The sequence below is a fragment of the Physeter macrocephalus genome, chromosome 3, assembly GCF_002837175.3.
Source record: "Physeter macrocephalus isolate SW-GA chromosome 3, ASM283717v5, whole genome shotgun sequence".
Lineage (NCBI taxonomy): Eukaryota > Metazoa > Chordata > Mammalia > Artiodactyla > Physeteridae > Physeter > Physeter macrocephalus.
Window position 1 is genome coordinate 2,206,803 of NC_041216.1, and position 16,489 is coordinate 2,223,291.

At 37.2% G+C, this 16,489-nt stretch overlaps 1 protein-coding gene across 5 annotated transcripts in view; it reads left to right on the forward strand.

Moving 5' to 3' along the window:
• FOXJ3 (forkhead box J3) overlaps positions 1-16,489 on the forward strand; it is a 136,468-nt gene that overhangs the window by 40,620 nt on the left and 79,359 nt on the right. For 4 of the 5 annotated variants that reach the window (XM_024125224.3, XM_007103481.4, XM_007103483.4 and 1 more), the window contains 2 exons: positions 4,004-4,328; positions 14,068-14,142. In XM_024125224.3, coding sequence (XP_023980992.1) covers positions 4,004-4,328; positions 14,068-14,142 — 400 coding nt within the window. The remainder of the gene's footprint in view (positions 1-4,003; positions 4,329-14,067; positions 14,143-16,489) is intronic. The other variant, XM_055082653.1, reaches the window with a different exon arrangement.

The following is a 16,489-nucleotide window of genomic DNA, read 5'->3' on the forward strand; positions in this document are numbered from 1 at the left end:
TCTTATCTTTGGCTTCCATCTTCCCGTTTTTCTCTACTTTTCCAGTAGAACTGTGTTCCTGTGTAGTGCTAACTTGTCAGTCTGTGCTGAGTCATGCTTTTTTCCAGTTCATAAAGGACTTCGATCCTGTGTGTAAGTTCTGTGATAGAAGTATTTATAGTCAATGGGGGTAGGATCTAGTTCAATTTAGGAGATGGAGGATGGGAAGAGTGGATTGATCAGGCTTTCTGGAGGGGGAGGTGTTTGGTCTGAGTCTTGATGAAAAAGTAGAAGCCAGCTAGGCAGAGTGGGAAGGAAAAGGCATTCCAGAAAGGAAGACTCATTCCTTCTCCAAATACTGTGTTATTTTTCAGATAATGTGTACCTGGCATGGTGTTGGGTAACATCTGAAGTACTAGTGTACGGTCACTATCCTCAATGGGGAGGTGGGGGAAAAGGGAGTGAGGGTAGAAAGCTTATGTTCCAATTATACATGTGAAACAGCATGCTAAAGCCAAACTGAGGTTATAATTGCTCTAGGAATTAATAGAGAAGGATTAATAAAAGGTTAATGAAGCTAAAGTAGTTGAAAATGAGGCATTCAGATTTAGTATAATAGAAGGGGAACCATTTAAAGTTTTTGGGCACAGTGACATGAAAACATTGCTGGCATTTCTCTTGGAGTATATACATGGACTCTGGAGGTGATTAGCAGGGAGGAGTGGTGAGAAATCAGAGCCTAGGAGGCCAGCTAGGAAGCTTTTGGAATGAGGTGAGGTAATGAGGGCCTGACATTTCTTAACCAGATTTCCATAACCAGATTCCTCAGAGCCTCCCATGCTGTTTTTAAATCTGCCACCATCTGTTCTCTTATACAAGTGGACTTCTGTCATCACCATTCCACTAAGAGGTTTCTTTCTAAAGTTACTTGATGATCTGGTCAAATCTAATGGTCACTTTTTGTGTTCTCAGTGGAGAACCACTGCAACAACCAGCCTAAGCAGCAACAATAGAGGCACTTTTTACCTCGCTACCAAGAATATGTAAAATATAACAAATTGCAAAGAAAACAGCAGCCCCGCTTTTTCAGATTTTAAATTTAAGAAAGATTTTTATACTCTACTTCAATGAATAATTCTTACTCATGATGCCTTTGATGGCTAGGCACCAAATTCTTTCCAGCCTATTTAGATCTTAACTTTCTTTAAGTCTTAGCTGAAGTTCTTCCTTCTCTACCTCTTAAGGCTGCAGCCCATGTTGTCCTCCACCTTTTTCTGAGCCATTGCAGCACCCAGAGCTCTTTTTCAGGTCTTTCTTGTGTTTGACTTTCCTAATTGGAGTACAGGTTTCTAGAGGACAGAAATTTTATCATACTTGCTGTGTGTATAAAATTTTACTCTAGGATAGCCTTGTACACGTGTGTAATTATAAATTCTTGTTTATTTTTATAACAGTATTAAGTACCTACTTAGTGTGTGTTCATGTTATATTACTGAGACTCTCCTGAAGTCTCAGTTAGTGGCACTGGTGGAAGGAAACAAGTTAAAGATGGTTCTCAACAGGGAGCATTTACTGTATCAGTTATATTCCAATTTGCAATGTACTTTTACATTATCTTTGAAAATGTATGTGACTGGCTGCTTTGGGAATTTGAACAAAATAAAGCTGCTCAGTGGAGACTTAATTGAGGCAAATAGGATGATAGCATGGTATAATAATAGCCAATGTTCGTAGAATAAAATGTGAATAATAATAAAAATGTGAATAATAATAGCAGCAATTACTGTTATCACCACTACCAGTAGCTAACATTTATTGACTATTTACTATTTGCCAGTCGCTGTTCTGAGTACTTTATATCAGTGAGAGGTAGGTCCTATTATTTTAATTTTACAGGTAAGGTATGGTAGAAAAACTGCTGGATTGGGCATCAGGAGATCTGAGCTCTGGTTTTAGTTCCGCTGTTAACTATTTGTGTGAATTTGGACAAGTCTTTAACTTCAGTAGACCTTAGTTTTTCATCTGTAGATTGGAGGCCTTGTTCTCTAATCTCTAGGGTACTTTGCCCACTCTTTGACATTCTGTGATCTCTAAATTATCTTGGCTTCTTATTCTACAAGTTTCTATAACTTATTTCATGATGGGAACAAGCATTTCTGGCTGAGATTGTAGAGCAAGGTGCTGTATAGAGGAATTTAAGTTCAGGTTTGAGAGGAATGCATACAGCAGAGATGGGGAGGGAAAATGAAAAATGTAAAACTGTTGATCAAAATATTGGAAAATATTCTATCTGCATTGCCAGTAGTTAATATTCTACTGGCAATGCAGATGGAATCCTCATGGCTATCTCTTGATTTATAATTGCTATTGCTTAATCTTGTTTACTTTATGGTTCATTAGTACCCTCCCAAGATACTCCTAGAGTAATATTATTAACTAATACTTACTGAATGTTTCTTCTATGCATAAGTTATCCCATTTATTTCTCAAAGTAATATTTTAACTGTAGGTACTATTATTGTTTCATTTTACAGATGAGATGGGGTTTAGAGATAGAAACACTTTCATAGTCTCACAGATAGTAACTGGTAGAATAAGTACTTGAATCCTGGTCTGCCTGACTCCAGAGCCTGTGTTCTTTATTAATTCTACATTGCCTCCCAGAAGTTCAGATCCTAAGCACATACTCCAGGTTGCTTTTTTGCCTGCAGCCATTTGGAATGAAGGGTATATATGGGATTCTTAGCCACAATTTTTTCTTTTTACTGAGGTACTTTAAGTTTCTTATTTTGTTTTCTTTTTCCCTTTATTTTTATGTCACTTAGAAGCCTTTCATTCCTCTCTGCTTTGTTGTCAGGCTCACTTTTCCTGCTTCTTTGTTCCCGGGATAGGAAAGTTTGTACCTTTTGTTGAAAGTTCACCATTCCAGTGTGAGGTGTCAATTCACAGGCCCAGCCGCTCTGCGGCATGTGGGATCTTCCCAGACCGGGGCACGAACCCGTGTACCCTGCATCGGCAGGCAGACTCTCAACCACTGCGCCACCAGGGAAGCCCTGTTTCTATATTTTTATCTTCCATTCTTAGAGCAGCTTCCTTCTTTCTCCAGAATATGTGTTAACCTGGCAGATGTTGTTTTTTCTTTCTTTGGGTGATAATGGTTTGAATTTTTCAGCCTTGGAGAGAAATAGATTACAGAATCCAGATCACTGGATGTTTTTGTAAGCCTGTCCTTGAGTTTTTAATGCTTCTTTTCTTGCTGTCCATTTATGTGATTTAATCTCATATCCTACACTCCCAGATCTTTAGTTTTCTTAAGCTTGTTCTTTGACTTTTTTTTTTTTTTAAACTTCCTGGCACTGCCTATTCTCCTTTTCTCTAGTTCATCAGTGTCCTTGAGTTTGCATTTCTTTTTTCAGTCAACTCCCCCAGCTAGCTTGTCTCCTTGCTATTCTTGTCTACCCTGCTTTACTCTTCCTATCTCCCACTTGCTCAACTTTACCTTCTTTCCTCCATGTAAATTCCTGTGCTTATTTCTCAGTTACTTCTCTGACCTCTTGCCTACACTTTAATTTTGGTATTGTTTTGTATGATTTCCCTAAAATTTGTGTAAAAGAAATGCCAGATATACAATCTTCAGTTTTAAAAGGGCCTGCAGTGTTGATGAGTAAAGAGCTGGACTGCAGACAGAGTTTTTCATACTACGATCCTGTCTCCCTGTTTAAAGTGACAGATAATCTTTTTAAGAAAACTGGCCTCAGAATCACTTTGTGTGTATGTATTGTTCTATCTCTTAAACAGTATAAAACCAAATTTGTTATGTTTGGAGAGGAAGAAATTAAGAAAAAAGATTGGAAATGTTGATCCCTTAAATATTTGGTTTGGTCATTAATATACTCAATCTTTTTCCTCCAGATTTAACTCAGGCTTTCCCTCACTTTGGAACTCCTAGATTTGTGAATATTGGATATTTTGAGAAGCAGGGGTTCTTTCCTTGATATTGACTAAGGAGTCTATTTACCTTCAGGATGACATCTGAACTGGAGAGCAGCCTAACATCTATGGACTGGTTACCACAGCTTACCATGAGAGCAGCCATCCAAAAATCTGATGCTACACAAAATGCACATGGAACAGGAATTTCCAAGAAGAATACACTTCTTGACCCAAATACAACCCTGGACCAGGAAGAAGTCCAACAGCACAAAGATGGGAAGCCTCCTTACAGTTATGCCAGCCTCATTACATTTGCAATTAATAGCTCACCCAAAAAGAAAATGACTCTAAGTGAGATTTACCAGTGGATTTGTGATAATTTCCCATATTATAGAGAGGCTGGCAGTGGATGGAAGGTAAGGATTTTATTTAAATTTTTATTTTTATGCTGTAAACAATAACAGTACTGGCTTTTATTGACGATAAAGCTTTGTGGAGGCTTATATAATTAAAGATGGAATTCTGATTACTAGTCATTTTTAGGATTAAAAAAGGAAATTAAATGTTTTAAATTAGATGAATAACTTTATTTTGGGTAGAATATTAATTTGTTAGAGCTTTCTTATATTGGAGGACTGACATAGCATAAAGTATTGGAGTAGAGATAATGTAGCATTCACTAGAAAACAATACCCACAGTTCAGTTAAGTTGATAGTGTGTCTGAGGTTTAAAAAAAAACAGCATAGTATTGCAACTAGTACTGTTTTTGTCATCAAAGATTTTTTTAAAAACTCTATTTTGAAAGAATTCTAGATTTATAGAAGAGTTTTATAAGTAGTACAGAGGGTTCCCATATATCCTTCAACCAATTCCTCTTTGTTAACACCTTATATAACCATAGTACCATTATCAAAACTAAGAAATTAATACTTTTTACTAAGCAGTACTGTTGGCTACTAAGTAAATTACAGACTTCGTTCAGATTTCACCAGTTTTTCCCATTAATGTTTTTTTATGTTCCAGGATTCAATTCAGGATGTAATCTAGGATCCCACATTACATTTAGCTGTCATTTGTTATGTTTCCTTAGTCTTCTCCAATCTGTAACAGCCCCTGAATCTTTTCTTATCTTTTATGACCTTGACACTTTTGAAGAGTACTTGTCAGGTATTTTGTAGAATGTTCCTCAGTTTGGATATGTCTGATATTTTCTTGGTTAGATTGAGGTAATGCATTTTGGGGAAGAATAATGCAGAGGTGATGTGCCCTTCTCTGTCTATTTGTCATATCAGGGGGAACTTGATGTCAGTATGTCTTATTACTGGTAATGTTCACCATGGTTCTTTGGTTAAGGTGGTGTATGCCAGGTTTCTCCACTATAAAATTACTATTTATCACTTTGTAAATTATGAAATGTTTGGGGGCAGATAACTTTGACAGCATGCAATACCCTGTTTTTCTTAAATTTTTGTTCATTAATTTTAGTGTTCATTGGTAGATCATTACAGCAGTTTTTATTGTTTTCTGGTGGTGGTTTTCTCTTTTCCTTTATTTCTTCTATATTAATTGAGATTCTTCCCAATTAATATGGAAGCCTTGTCCCTTCTTCCCCTTTTATTTATTTATTCAATCATATGTTTGTAATAGTATGCACTCATGGATATTTATTTTTTGTGCTGTCGTTATTTGTTGCTCAGATTTTTGCTGCTTTTGGCATTGGGAGCTCTTACAGGTTGGCTCCTGTGCCCTTTGATACGGTACAGTTCTTTTGTTTATTTACCACTTCTTAACTTTCTGGCACCACAAGATGTTCCAGGCTCCCCTCGTACCTTTCCTGCCTCAGCTCTAGAATCAGCTACTTCTTAAAGCAGCCTTAGCTCCTCATCTAAGCTTTCTGAGGAACCTTCAAATTAGTTACCTACCTAATCTGTTATACGACAAATAATTCAGTTTTCTTTTGTATCTGCACATTTTACATTCATATTCTTATGTAGGAGTTATCCAGTTGTGTGCTGTGTGGGGTGTGTGTATTTGTGTGTGTGCATGTGGAAGAAGGGGACTTACAGAGCTTTAGGTCTACCATCAGCTGGTAGTTCCACTTGTTTCTCTTAAGCTTTCATGTCTCAACACCTTTGTCTTTTTTGTTTGAATATACTTATTAAAGGCGTTTACTGAATTACTGTGCACCAGTGATGTGTGCTGTGTGTCATGCCAGATAATCAAGTGCCTTATGGGAAGGGATTTTTTTTGTATCTTTTCCTCTATTCCCTGCACTAGCACAGTACTTCCATTTAGTAAGCCTCAATAAATGCAGCTTGAATGAAAGCCAGAATCCTGTCCCAGCTTTCTTTCCTAGCTTTATTTTTTGCTAGTTCCCTCTCATGTACGGTTTCTTCTACATATTCCAGCCTATTAGTTGTCCTAGAAATAAATATTTTGATTTTTCTTGCTTTTGTTTTTCTCTTACTTGTCCTTGGACTTTCTCTTGCCCTTTGTCCAGTTGGCATTTTTCTGTTTATTCTTTAAGCTCATATGTAACCTCTCTTTTCCCTGTAGAATTAATCTTTTGTGTTTCCATATGTTTTATTAATAACTCTATTATAGAACTTACAGATTTTTGTTCAGGGATCTCGTTTCATCTAAGTCCACCTTGAGAGTGCCAGATGTAGTCTGCTGGGTTTCTTGCTGCTGGCCACCCCAAGTTATGGTCTGAAACTGGTTTAGAAGTAGTGATACAGTTTCATCTGGAAGATACATGGTTTGGATGTAATGAAGAAGGAAGGATGGACAGCGAAAAATGGGAATAGGTTGAGAAGGATAATGTTGCTTTTTAGAACTAAAAGATGCACCAAGGAGATTATCTGGTCCAGTCTGTTGCTTTAGGCAGACCTTTAATATTCCCAGGGATTGCTGTTTCATAATTATTCTCTTAAAAAAGTTTCTTCCACCCAATTTTAGGAGCCTAGAACTTGCCATGATTACTTTAAATTTTATTTTTGTAAACATAGAAATATTTTGAACATCTCACGTGGAGACAAATGGAAAGTGGTTTATCTTCTCCTTTGCTCAGGTCCTATCTCTGTTTTCATGTTTTAGTTCCCATTCACTGTCCTAAGATTTGTTTAACATTACTTGTACAACTTGCTGCTTACTGTTTCTTCTTCACGTATGGAAGAGATGGGTTAGGTGAACATGGAAGGTCATCTAGAACTTGTGAAATTAGCCTGTATTGTTTGAAGAGAGGATGGAAGAAAGATCCTAAAGCAGTTGTCAACCACCTTTCCAGAAATGTAGAGCCAACTAAAGTCACCCAGAGGAGAAAATGTTGTCTTGGTCACTTAAAAGGATTCAAATAGAATTTTAATATTTAGATGAACTCCTTTCATTTTGTGCCAGGGCATTGAAGGGAGATTACATATTAAAAACAATTCTTTGAATAGTCCATAAGAGTTATAAAAACGCTTTGAATTTCCATAATTGAATGATTTTGTAATCTGAACTAGAGGAAAAGGAATTTTTTTGTGCTATTCACCTTACTAAAGAAAATTAACCTATTAAGTTACTGGAATTTAGGGTAATAAAAAGAAAAATATAAAAGAGTGGTATGGGCATGTGGGGGTGTATTCTACTTTTCTATGTGAAGAAAAAAGAGAAATAAGAATATATTATGTGTTTGCTTATTGTTGTAAAAAGAAAGTTAGGAATAATAAACTAGAAATATAGTAAACATAGTTACCTATAGGGATGGACAGAACTGAGGTAGAAGAGATAGAGAAGGGAATAAGATTGTGAGTGTACCTTTTAATATAGTTTTGAGTTTTGAAACATGTGTTTTACACATTCAAAAAAATATGTTAGGAAATCGAAAAGGATGAAAAAAGAAAACCTTAAAACTGAATATAAGTAGAAATAAATAAGCCTTATATCAAATGTATAACATAATCACACAGAAAAATTCAAGAAGTTTTGAAAAGAGCATACCAAGGTTGAAAAGAATTACAAAAGAATCATGGACTTCATTTAGTAGATTGATCTTTGGTAGTGGTAATTTGCTAGAGGCAGTCTCTCTACCTTGTATAACCACAAGAAAAGAAGTTGGGAAGTTGGGAGCAATTCTGAAACAATCTGATGTGCATGGTAGGATAGAACAAATGAGTTATTACTCATATTAGTGTTTTGGGGAGGCAGGGCTCTCACAGTGGGAGAAGAGAAGTAAAGGTGGGAATGTGGTGGTTGATTTGAATGAGAGATGCCAGTTTAAACTCAAGTGAAAATAAAAATCAGTGAGAGTGCTTTTAAATTCAGATTCCTGGGTCACAACTCCAGAGATTTTGAATTAGTCATCTTAGTCATCTTAGAGCCTAGGAATCTGCATTAAAATTAATCTCAAGTGATTCTGGTGTAAGTAGACTGCACTTTTGAGAAACTACTGTTGAAACTGGGTTTTCAAGGCCAAGCAATATGCCTTTATCAGTTATTTAACCTGGGCCATTTTTCTACAGCTTACACTCTGCCATCCTAGTTATCTCTACCTCTACTCTCCCACCTTCTTTTCTTAGGGTTGTTAGAGGTAGTGTCTCCCCAAGTTGTGAGGTCTGAAGTCATCTCTTTTCTTCATTGTTGTAAATACATGTCTTGGCTCTCATATCTCTCCAGGTGTTTTTATTTTCTAAATATGCTTTTGGTATTTTTTCCAACAGATTTGTGATTCCCATATGAAAAGCATTATATTCTAGGTTCTGAGTTGGTAGACAAGATCCCTACCCTTATGGAGCCTACTTACATTTTGATATAGAATACAGTATGGAGGAGGAAGACCATTAAACAAATTACTGTGTGGTGAGAAATCCACACTTGGCCTTAGCTAATAATTTATGAAAGTCAGAAAGGACTTCCTTAAAGAACTAACATTTAAACCAAGAATGAATTGAAAGTTAAGTAGACTCAGTTAGGTGAAAGGGATGGAGGAAGGCCTTCAGCAGTAACTTTTGCAGGGGGAGCAATAAATGGAAAGCCTAGAGGTGAGAGAGAACATTGGAGGGGGTTAGTGTAGAGAGTATGACAGCAGGATAGGGTGAAATTATGAGGAGTCTTGTGGAGGCTTTAAGGATTTTAGATTTTATCCTAAGTGCGATGAGAAGTTACTGAAAGGTTTTAATTGAAGCAGTAATGTCAGATTTGCCTTGTGAAGAGGTAACTGCCTGTTGGGTAGAGAATGGTGGAGGAGGGGTAAAGAGAGGAAGGTAGAGGGTGGACACCAGTTACGAAGCTGTTGTACTAGTTTTGGTGAGACTGGTGTCCTGGACTGAGGTAGGTGAGACTGGTGTCCTGGACTGAGGTAGTAACAGAGGAGTTGGAATAAGGTAGGTAGATTGAAGGTAGACTTACAAGATTTGGTGACAGATTTGTTTTAGATGGTGAGAAGGAGGGAGGAGTTAAGCAGGTCTTACAGGTTTCTGATTGGAACAGTTATATGAATAACTGTCTTTAAATAGAGAAGGGAAAACTGGCAGAAGACCACACTGGGAATAAAGATTGAGTTTAGTTTTAAACATGTTGAGTTGGAGGTGTTTCTGGAGATGTCTAGTAGATTGTTGAAAATATGTGTTAACTCAGGAGAAAGGTCACAGATGGTTATTGAAGCCATGGCTGTAGATGAGATTGCCTAGGCAGCAAATGGAGAAGTGAAAAAAGGACAGTGGCAGAGTCTTGAAGATTTCCAGCTTTTAAGCTTTTTGTAGAGGAGGAAGATCTAAGTAGAGATGTGTTCTTCCACTGTGAAGCCATTTAGAAAACATGACCATTTTGATTTCTTCTTTTGACCATCTTGATTTTGGTTTTTTCCCATCTTGAACTTTTCAGATGGGTAATTTTTCTGATTAGTTCCTTCTTTTTCTTGTCTTCTTTTGGATTTCGAGTGAGTATTGTTTATGATTTCATTTTATCTTCACTATTATTTTATTAGTTATACCTCTTCCTAAATTTTGTTTTAGGATGTGATTACTCTAGGGTTTACCACCCACATCTTTAACTTATTACACTCTACCTTCATTATACCATTTTATTTATAGTGTAAGAACTTTATAAACCTTATATGGTTGACCCTTGAAAAACCCGGGGACTAAGGGGGTGCTGACCCCTGCACAGTCGAATGTATAACTTTACAATTGGCCCCTCATGTCCATGGTTCCTCATCTGTGGATTCAACCAACCTTGGATTGTATAGTACTGTAGTATGTATTTATTGGAAAAGTCCACATATAAGTGGACCCATATAATTCAAATTCTCGAGCCAACCTTTGTGTTATTGTTATTGTACATTTTACTTTTACATGTTATAAATCTCATAAATAATTGTTATATTTGCTTTAGACAGTTATCTTTTAAAGGCATTACAGATAAGAAAAAGTGATTTTTAAAATTTGCTTTCATTTTCACAATTTCTGGAACTCTTCATTTCTTTTTGTAGATCCAGGTTTTCAGTTGGTATCATACTTCTGCCTGAAGAACTTCCTTCTAATATTGCCAGCCAACTGGCGGTACAAGAAATGACTTCTTTCAGCTTTTGTTTGTCTAGAAGTCTTTATTTTGCCTTCATTTTTGAGAGATATTTTTACTGCATATAGAATTGACTTTTTTTTTCTCTTAGTGTTTTAAAGATGTCACTTTGTTGTCTTCTAACTTGCATGGTTTTCGAGACATCGCTGTAATTCTAATCTTTATTTCTCTGTACATAATCTTTCTTTTTTTTCTCTTGCTGCCCTTCAAGATGTTCTCTTCATTTTGATTTTCAGCTTTTGGGCTATAATGAATATAGTTGTGTGGATTTTTAATTCCTTCTGCTTGGTGTTCTCTGAAATTCTTGCATCTGTGATTTGATGTCCTGCATTACTTTTGGATGATTCTTGTCTGTTACATCTTCAAATTTTTCTTGTACCATATTCTTTTCCATTTCTCCTGGGACTCTAATTACATGTATTGTTCCACAGTTCTTGGACGATCTTTTTTTTATTTTTTATTTGTGTATATGTGCATGCCCACGTGCATGTGTGTTATTTTGGATAGTTTCTATTGATCTAGCCTCAAGATACCTGAGCCTTTCCCTAATTGGGTCCAGTCTACTGATGAACCATCTAGGGAATCCTTTATCTTTTATCATGTTTTTTATTTCTATCATTGACATTTGACTCTTTCTTTTTTTGTGTGGTATGCGGGCCTCCCTCTGCTGCGGCCTCTCCCGTTGCAGAGCACAGGCTCCGGACGCGCAGGCCCAGCGGCCATGGCCCACTGGCCCAGCCGCTCCGCGGCACGTGGGATCCTCCCAGACCAGGGTGCGAACCCGGTTCCCCTGCATCGGCAGGTGGACGCGCAACCACTGCGCCACCAGGGAAGCCCTGACTCTTTCTTATAGCTTACACATCTCTGTTGAAATTCCTCATCTCTTTATGCAAGTCGTGCACTTTTTTCTACTTGGTGCCTGAACATATTAGTCATAGCTTTTTAAAAGTTCTTGTCTGATATTTCTAACATCTGTGTCATCTCTCAGTTGGGTGTTGTTGATTACTTTATCTCTTGACAATGGGCTTTTTTCTTTTTTCTTGCTTTTCCATGTGTCTTGCAATTTTTGATTGAGTTCCAGCTACATGTGTAGAAGAATGGTAGAGATAGAGGTAAATACTATTTGTACTTGTAAATGGACAAGCATCTTTTTTCACAGGCCATTTGTGTGGGGAGTCGAATTACACTCATCAGTAGTTGAGCTGGATTTGGGTTTTGTTGTTGCCATCTTTGCCTTTAGTATACCACAGACTTTACATTCCCCTCAGTAGACTCCTGTTACCTCGTGCTTGGAGTGGGAGGCTTGGGTGCTGTAGGGTTTTCTCAGTTTTCCTGTTTTCTCTTTAGGTTTAGTTGTCTGCCCACCTTGCTACAGATAGGGGTCTCTGTCCATGCTCCTGCCCCTCCTCTCTCTGCAGGTTGTCATTACTTGTTATTCACTGCTGGGCTTGTGGTAGGTGCTGGTGGCTTTTTTGTGGGGTGGTGTCTTGATCCAGCCTTAGTCTTATTCAGGCCCTTGGACTTGGGGGTGGGGCTTTTTCAGTGTTTTTTTTCCCGCAGCCAGGTTAGTTATCCTTGTTTATCCAGTTACCTTTGCGTGGGAGTTTCCTGTCCCTTTCCCAGCTATAGTCACCCTCCACCTCAGCATGGTGTATTGGTGTAGGATACTGGCCCCTGGGTAGTTTCTGACACTTGACACTTGTCCCATAGGTAAAAGGATTTTGCTTCCTCCATCAGCAGATCTTTGCCTGTATCCTGGGAAGGTGTTTCCTATCCCTCCCTAGAGGCAGAAGGGCTTTGTTTCCATTCTTTCCTCAGAAGTAATCTTTGCCAGAACCCTCTGGGTGAGAAGTTTTGCTACCCCTACCTCAAACTTAAGTTTTTTGCTTTGTAACATCTGTAGAAGGTGGTGTGGCTTTTTTTCCCTTCATGGCCATCAGTTACCTCCTTCCTGCTTATGCCACAAAGGAGACTTTCTCTGTTATCCTTTCCTGCCCCCAATCTTTCTTGTGAGCATATGGTGAAGGTCCAAGAGCTTCTTCTGAGCTTGAGAGTGAGTGGAAATTTCCCTTGTGTCTGGGATCCTTGCTACTCTAAACTGATATCATGCTTGGCCTTTCAAATTTTAGCTAATTTCTTGGGTGCTTGGATGGTGGCCACCTCTTTCTCCCATATTCTGCCAAAGAGTGAGACAGTTTGTCCCCTTTCTCCTTGAATGGGCTTATCCCTCTTAGGAATTTTATTTGTTGGGCTGCTTTGCAACCTCAGCTCTCTGATGTGGCTTAAAAATAGACATTTTTTTTGGCTTACCCATTGGTTTCTCATTGTTTGGGAGGGATCATCAGTCTTTGTAGCTGTTTACATTCCAAGTAGAGGTGGAACTCCCATTCATAAGTTTTAATTGACGTTTGGTAATAAGATAGGCTTGAATTTACGTTCTCTGGTCATCTTTTAAAAACTTCTTTAATCCCAGTATTGCCTCATGAGAGGCGAGTTTTAATGTAGGCATTGTTAGAGTTCTGAATTTTATGTTAAAAATAAAATGACATTATGCCAAAAAATAACCCCCTGCCCAACATCCAATTCTAAGTAGTGGCTAAATGCAGTTGGAGCCCCTCCACCAGATACCTGTCCATTTTGGAACAAACAAAATTATGAAATGGATTTTAGAGCATTTAATTAAGAAGAAATGGCCTTTGGGTATTTTCTGTAAAAATTGTGGCATAGTCCTGTTTATTCATGAAAGATTTCCTGTTTCACAGATTCTCCAGGTCTCTTAAGTGCATTTTCCTTCCATCCAAGTTGTTTATTCTTTCTTGCTACATTGAGGAACCTACGTGTTCTTGCTGGCTTCTCTAGTCAGTGTCTTCCCATGTGGTTTTCTTTCTTAAATATTGTAGTGAGAACCTAATTGGTTTTTATGTACTCTTGTAATGGAGCAGTGGAATTTTTTTTGTTTATAACTTTTAAAACTCATTAAAAAGTGGTTGGGCTTCCCTGGTGGCACAGTGGTTGAGAGTCTGCCTGCCGATGCAGGGGACACGGGTTCATGCCCCGGTCCAGAAAGATCCCACATGCTGCGGAGTGGCTAGGCCCGTGCCTTGTAAATCATTTGAACATTGCAGAAAAGTGAATGGAGGAAAATAATCATCACTTATAATTCCATGTAGAATAACTCTTAGCATTTTGCATTATGGCTTGTTTCCAAGAATAAATAAATTAGCTAATAAGTATATATCACAATTAAAATCATAATATGCATACAATTTTATATTTGGTATTTAACGTTAATCACAGACATCTTCCTGCATCATTGAAAGGTCTTACTAAACATTTAAAATGGGACATATAGTCCATTATTTGGAGTTTTGTAAAATGCACTAGAAACTGTCTTTTCCAATAACTACTCCCCTTTGTAGCATTCATAATTTGAAAATCAGAAATTTTTAAATTTAAAGCTCATTTAAAAAACTTACTCCATTTGTAATTGTATTCCGGTGCATAGAGATATTTAGGTTTCTGATTCTGTTTCTAAAGGGGGTTTTGGTTTTTGGATTCCAATGACCTTATGGCTTTTCTTTCTTTTTTAATTTCAGAATTCCATACGACATAATCTGTCACTGAACAAGTGTTTCCTTAAAGTGCCTCGATCCAAGGATGACCCCGGAAAGGTAGGATTCATTTTCTTAAGATAAAATAATTGGATTCTTCGTTGTATCTGTTGGCATGTTTGAATCTGAGTTATATTTGTTATATAAAGAAAGAGAATTGGAATGAAAGCATTTAGGAAACTCATCTAGTTCATTGATAAGTAACCTTTGTGAAAGAGCAAGTCCTCCTTTACCCACCCCGCCCTATTCCACCTCACCTCGAGGTGAACCTTACCCTTTTAGTTGGTATGCTTCAAGGACCAGCCAGACAGGGAGAGATTTCTTTTTAAGCAGTGAGAAGCTAGCTAGCTAGTATAGAGCTGGTCCTCTGTTATAGTTTGCTGTTTCTAATCTAGTTTTTGTTTGCTTATTTTCTTAAGTGTTATGCATTAAATTAAATTTGGCTTTTGAATTGCTTGTTGGAACCACAATTTATTATTACATAGAAGAAGTGAATGTGTATGTAATTGACAAGTGGAAGTAACTCTTACCCTGAAGTAAAATTTTCTCTGTTATATCTTTGTTTTCTTAGTTGCTGTTTTTTCCTCTTCATTCCATTTATCTTTTGCCATTGTTACATTTTTAGTATTTTATCTGCAGAAACGTCCCTTTCTTTTGGTTTCAAAGCCATGTAAAATACATTGTGGTCTGAACTTGGTACTAGTTGCTTGGTTTCTAAAGGTCAGAGTACTTGCTTGGACCATATTTGATTGTCATGATAAATTGTTAGTTAGATTAGGACTTTGAGATAGTTTATCTGTTGGCAAGCACGCATTCTTTTTTGGATGGTTAGACTTCTTGTCATCTTCTTCAGGCTACTGTCCCTGGAAGAATTTTTCTAAAATGTAAGCCTGGTCATGTTATCACCCTGCTTAAAAGCACTCCCCAGTGTCCTGGAGATGTTTCTTTGTTATAAAATATCCTTTACTATCTTTTCCTTAATCTGTCTTTCTAGCAATGATTTCACCTCATTCAAGACCCACTGTGAGGAACTATTGATACTTGAGGTTTCCCAGACATGCCTTTCCTATGGTTTTCTCTTATTGCACAAATTCCCTCTACTTGTCTGCGTACTCCTTGTTTTTTAAGATTGAGCTGCAACATTACCCTCTGAAGTTTTTTTGTTTTCACATACTTCAACTGAGTTTGTTGTTCCATCTTTTGAGTTCCCGTTACTTTGTCAGCATTGTAGTAGTTCCTAACTGGTTTCTCTATCCTGGGGCTTACTATCTCCAGTTTATAGTAGCCAGCCATCTTTCAGAAAGGTTAACCTAATCATATGGTCTCTTTGTTTAGAATCTTCATTGGTTATCTATTGCCTTTAGGTTAAAGTCTGAACTTAAGAGGGTAGGGATAGTATGTATATTGTTCACTTTTTAGCCCCTGTTTCTTGCACAGTGGCTGGTGGCACTGAGGAGACACCCTTGTTGAATGAATGAATGTAAAGTTCACCCTTGAACAATGCGTGGGTTAGAGCCACTGACCCTCTGCACAGTCGAAAATCCCAAGTATAACTTGTAGTCAGCCCTTGGTATACACGGTTTCTGCGAATCCACAGTTCTGCATCTCCAGATTCAACCAACTGCCATCGTGTAGTATTGTAGTATTTAATGTTGAAAAAAATCCATGTATGAGTGGACCCGTGCAGTTCAAACCTGTGTTGTTCAAGGTCAGCTGTATTGTATCCTCTGCTAGACTGTTAACTTCTTGAGGTTGGGCATGGAGAGTTATTCATCTCAATTGTAAAGCAGGCACTCTTAAATAATGAATGTTTTACAGCACCTTCTGTGATCTGCCCCATCAAGTTGGTTCTCAATAAGATTGAATAGATTATTGTAATAGTCTTATTTGACCCAGTTTATTATTTGTCTGTATTCATAACTCTCTAAGATTGTGAATAGGAATTGGTGACATTTTTCTTTCCTTTAAAGCAGGCTTATTATAAAAAAAAAAGAGGAATTAAAACTTTTTATATTTGCTTCATTACAATTTCTGATGGGTAGTAAGTGTATGTGAATCTGACTAAAAATCTTCTTAATAGAGTTTAGAGATTAGCTGTTTTATTAGAGTTCTGTGAGGATACTAATTGGAATCTGTAAACATTTGATTCAGATTTGATTTTTAAATGAGGTTTAAATCATTAAAAAAGAAAAAACCAACACCCATGAATGCTTAACTGTATTATGTACTAAATTTTAACCAATTGGATATCTATTTTAAAAATCTTGTGCTGTTAGGTTTTTTTTTGTGCAGAACATAAAAGCTTTTTCTACCTTTAATTAAATAATATCATGGGGTAAGGCAGATGAATAAGTAATACCTTGTTATTCTTTGCAACTATTCATTTTGAATCAGAGGTGTCTTACTC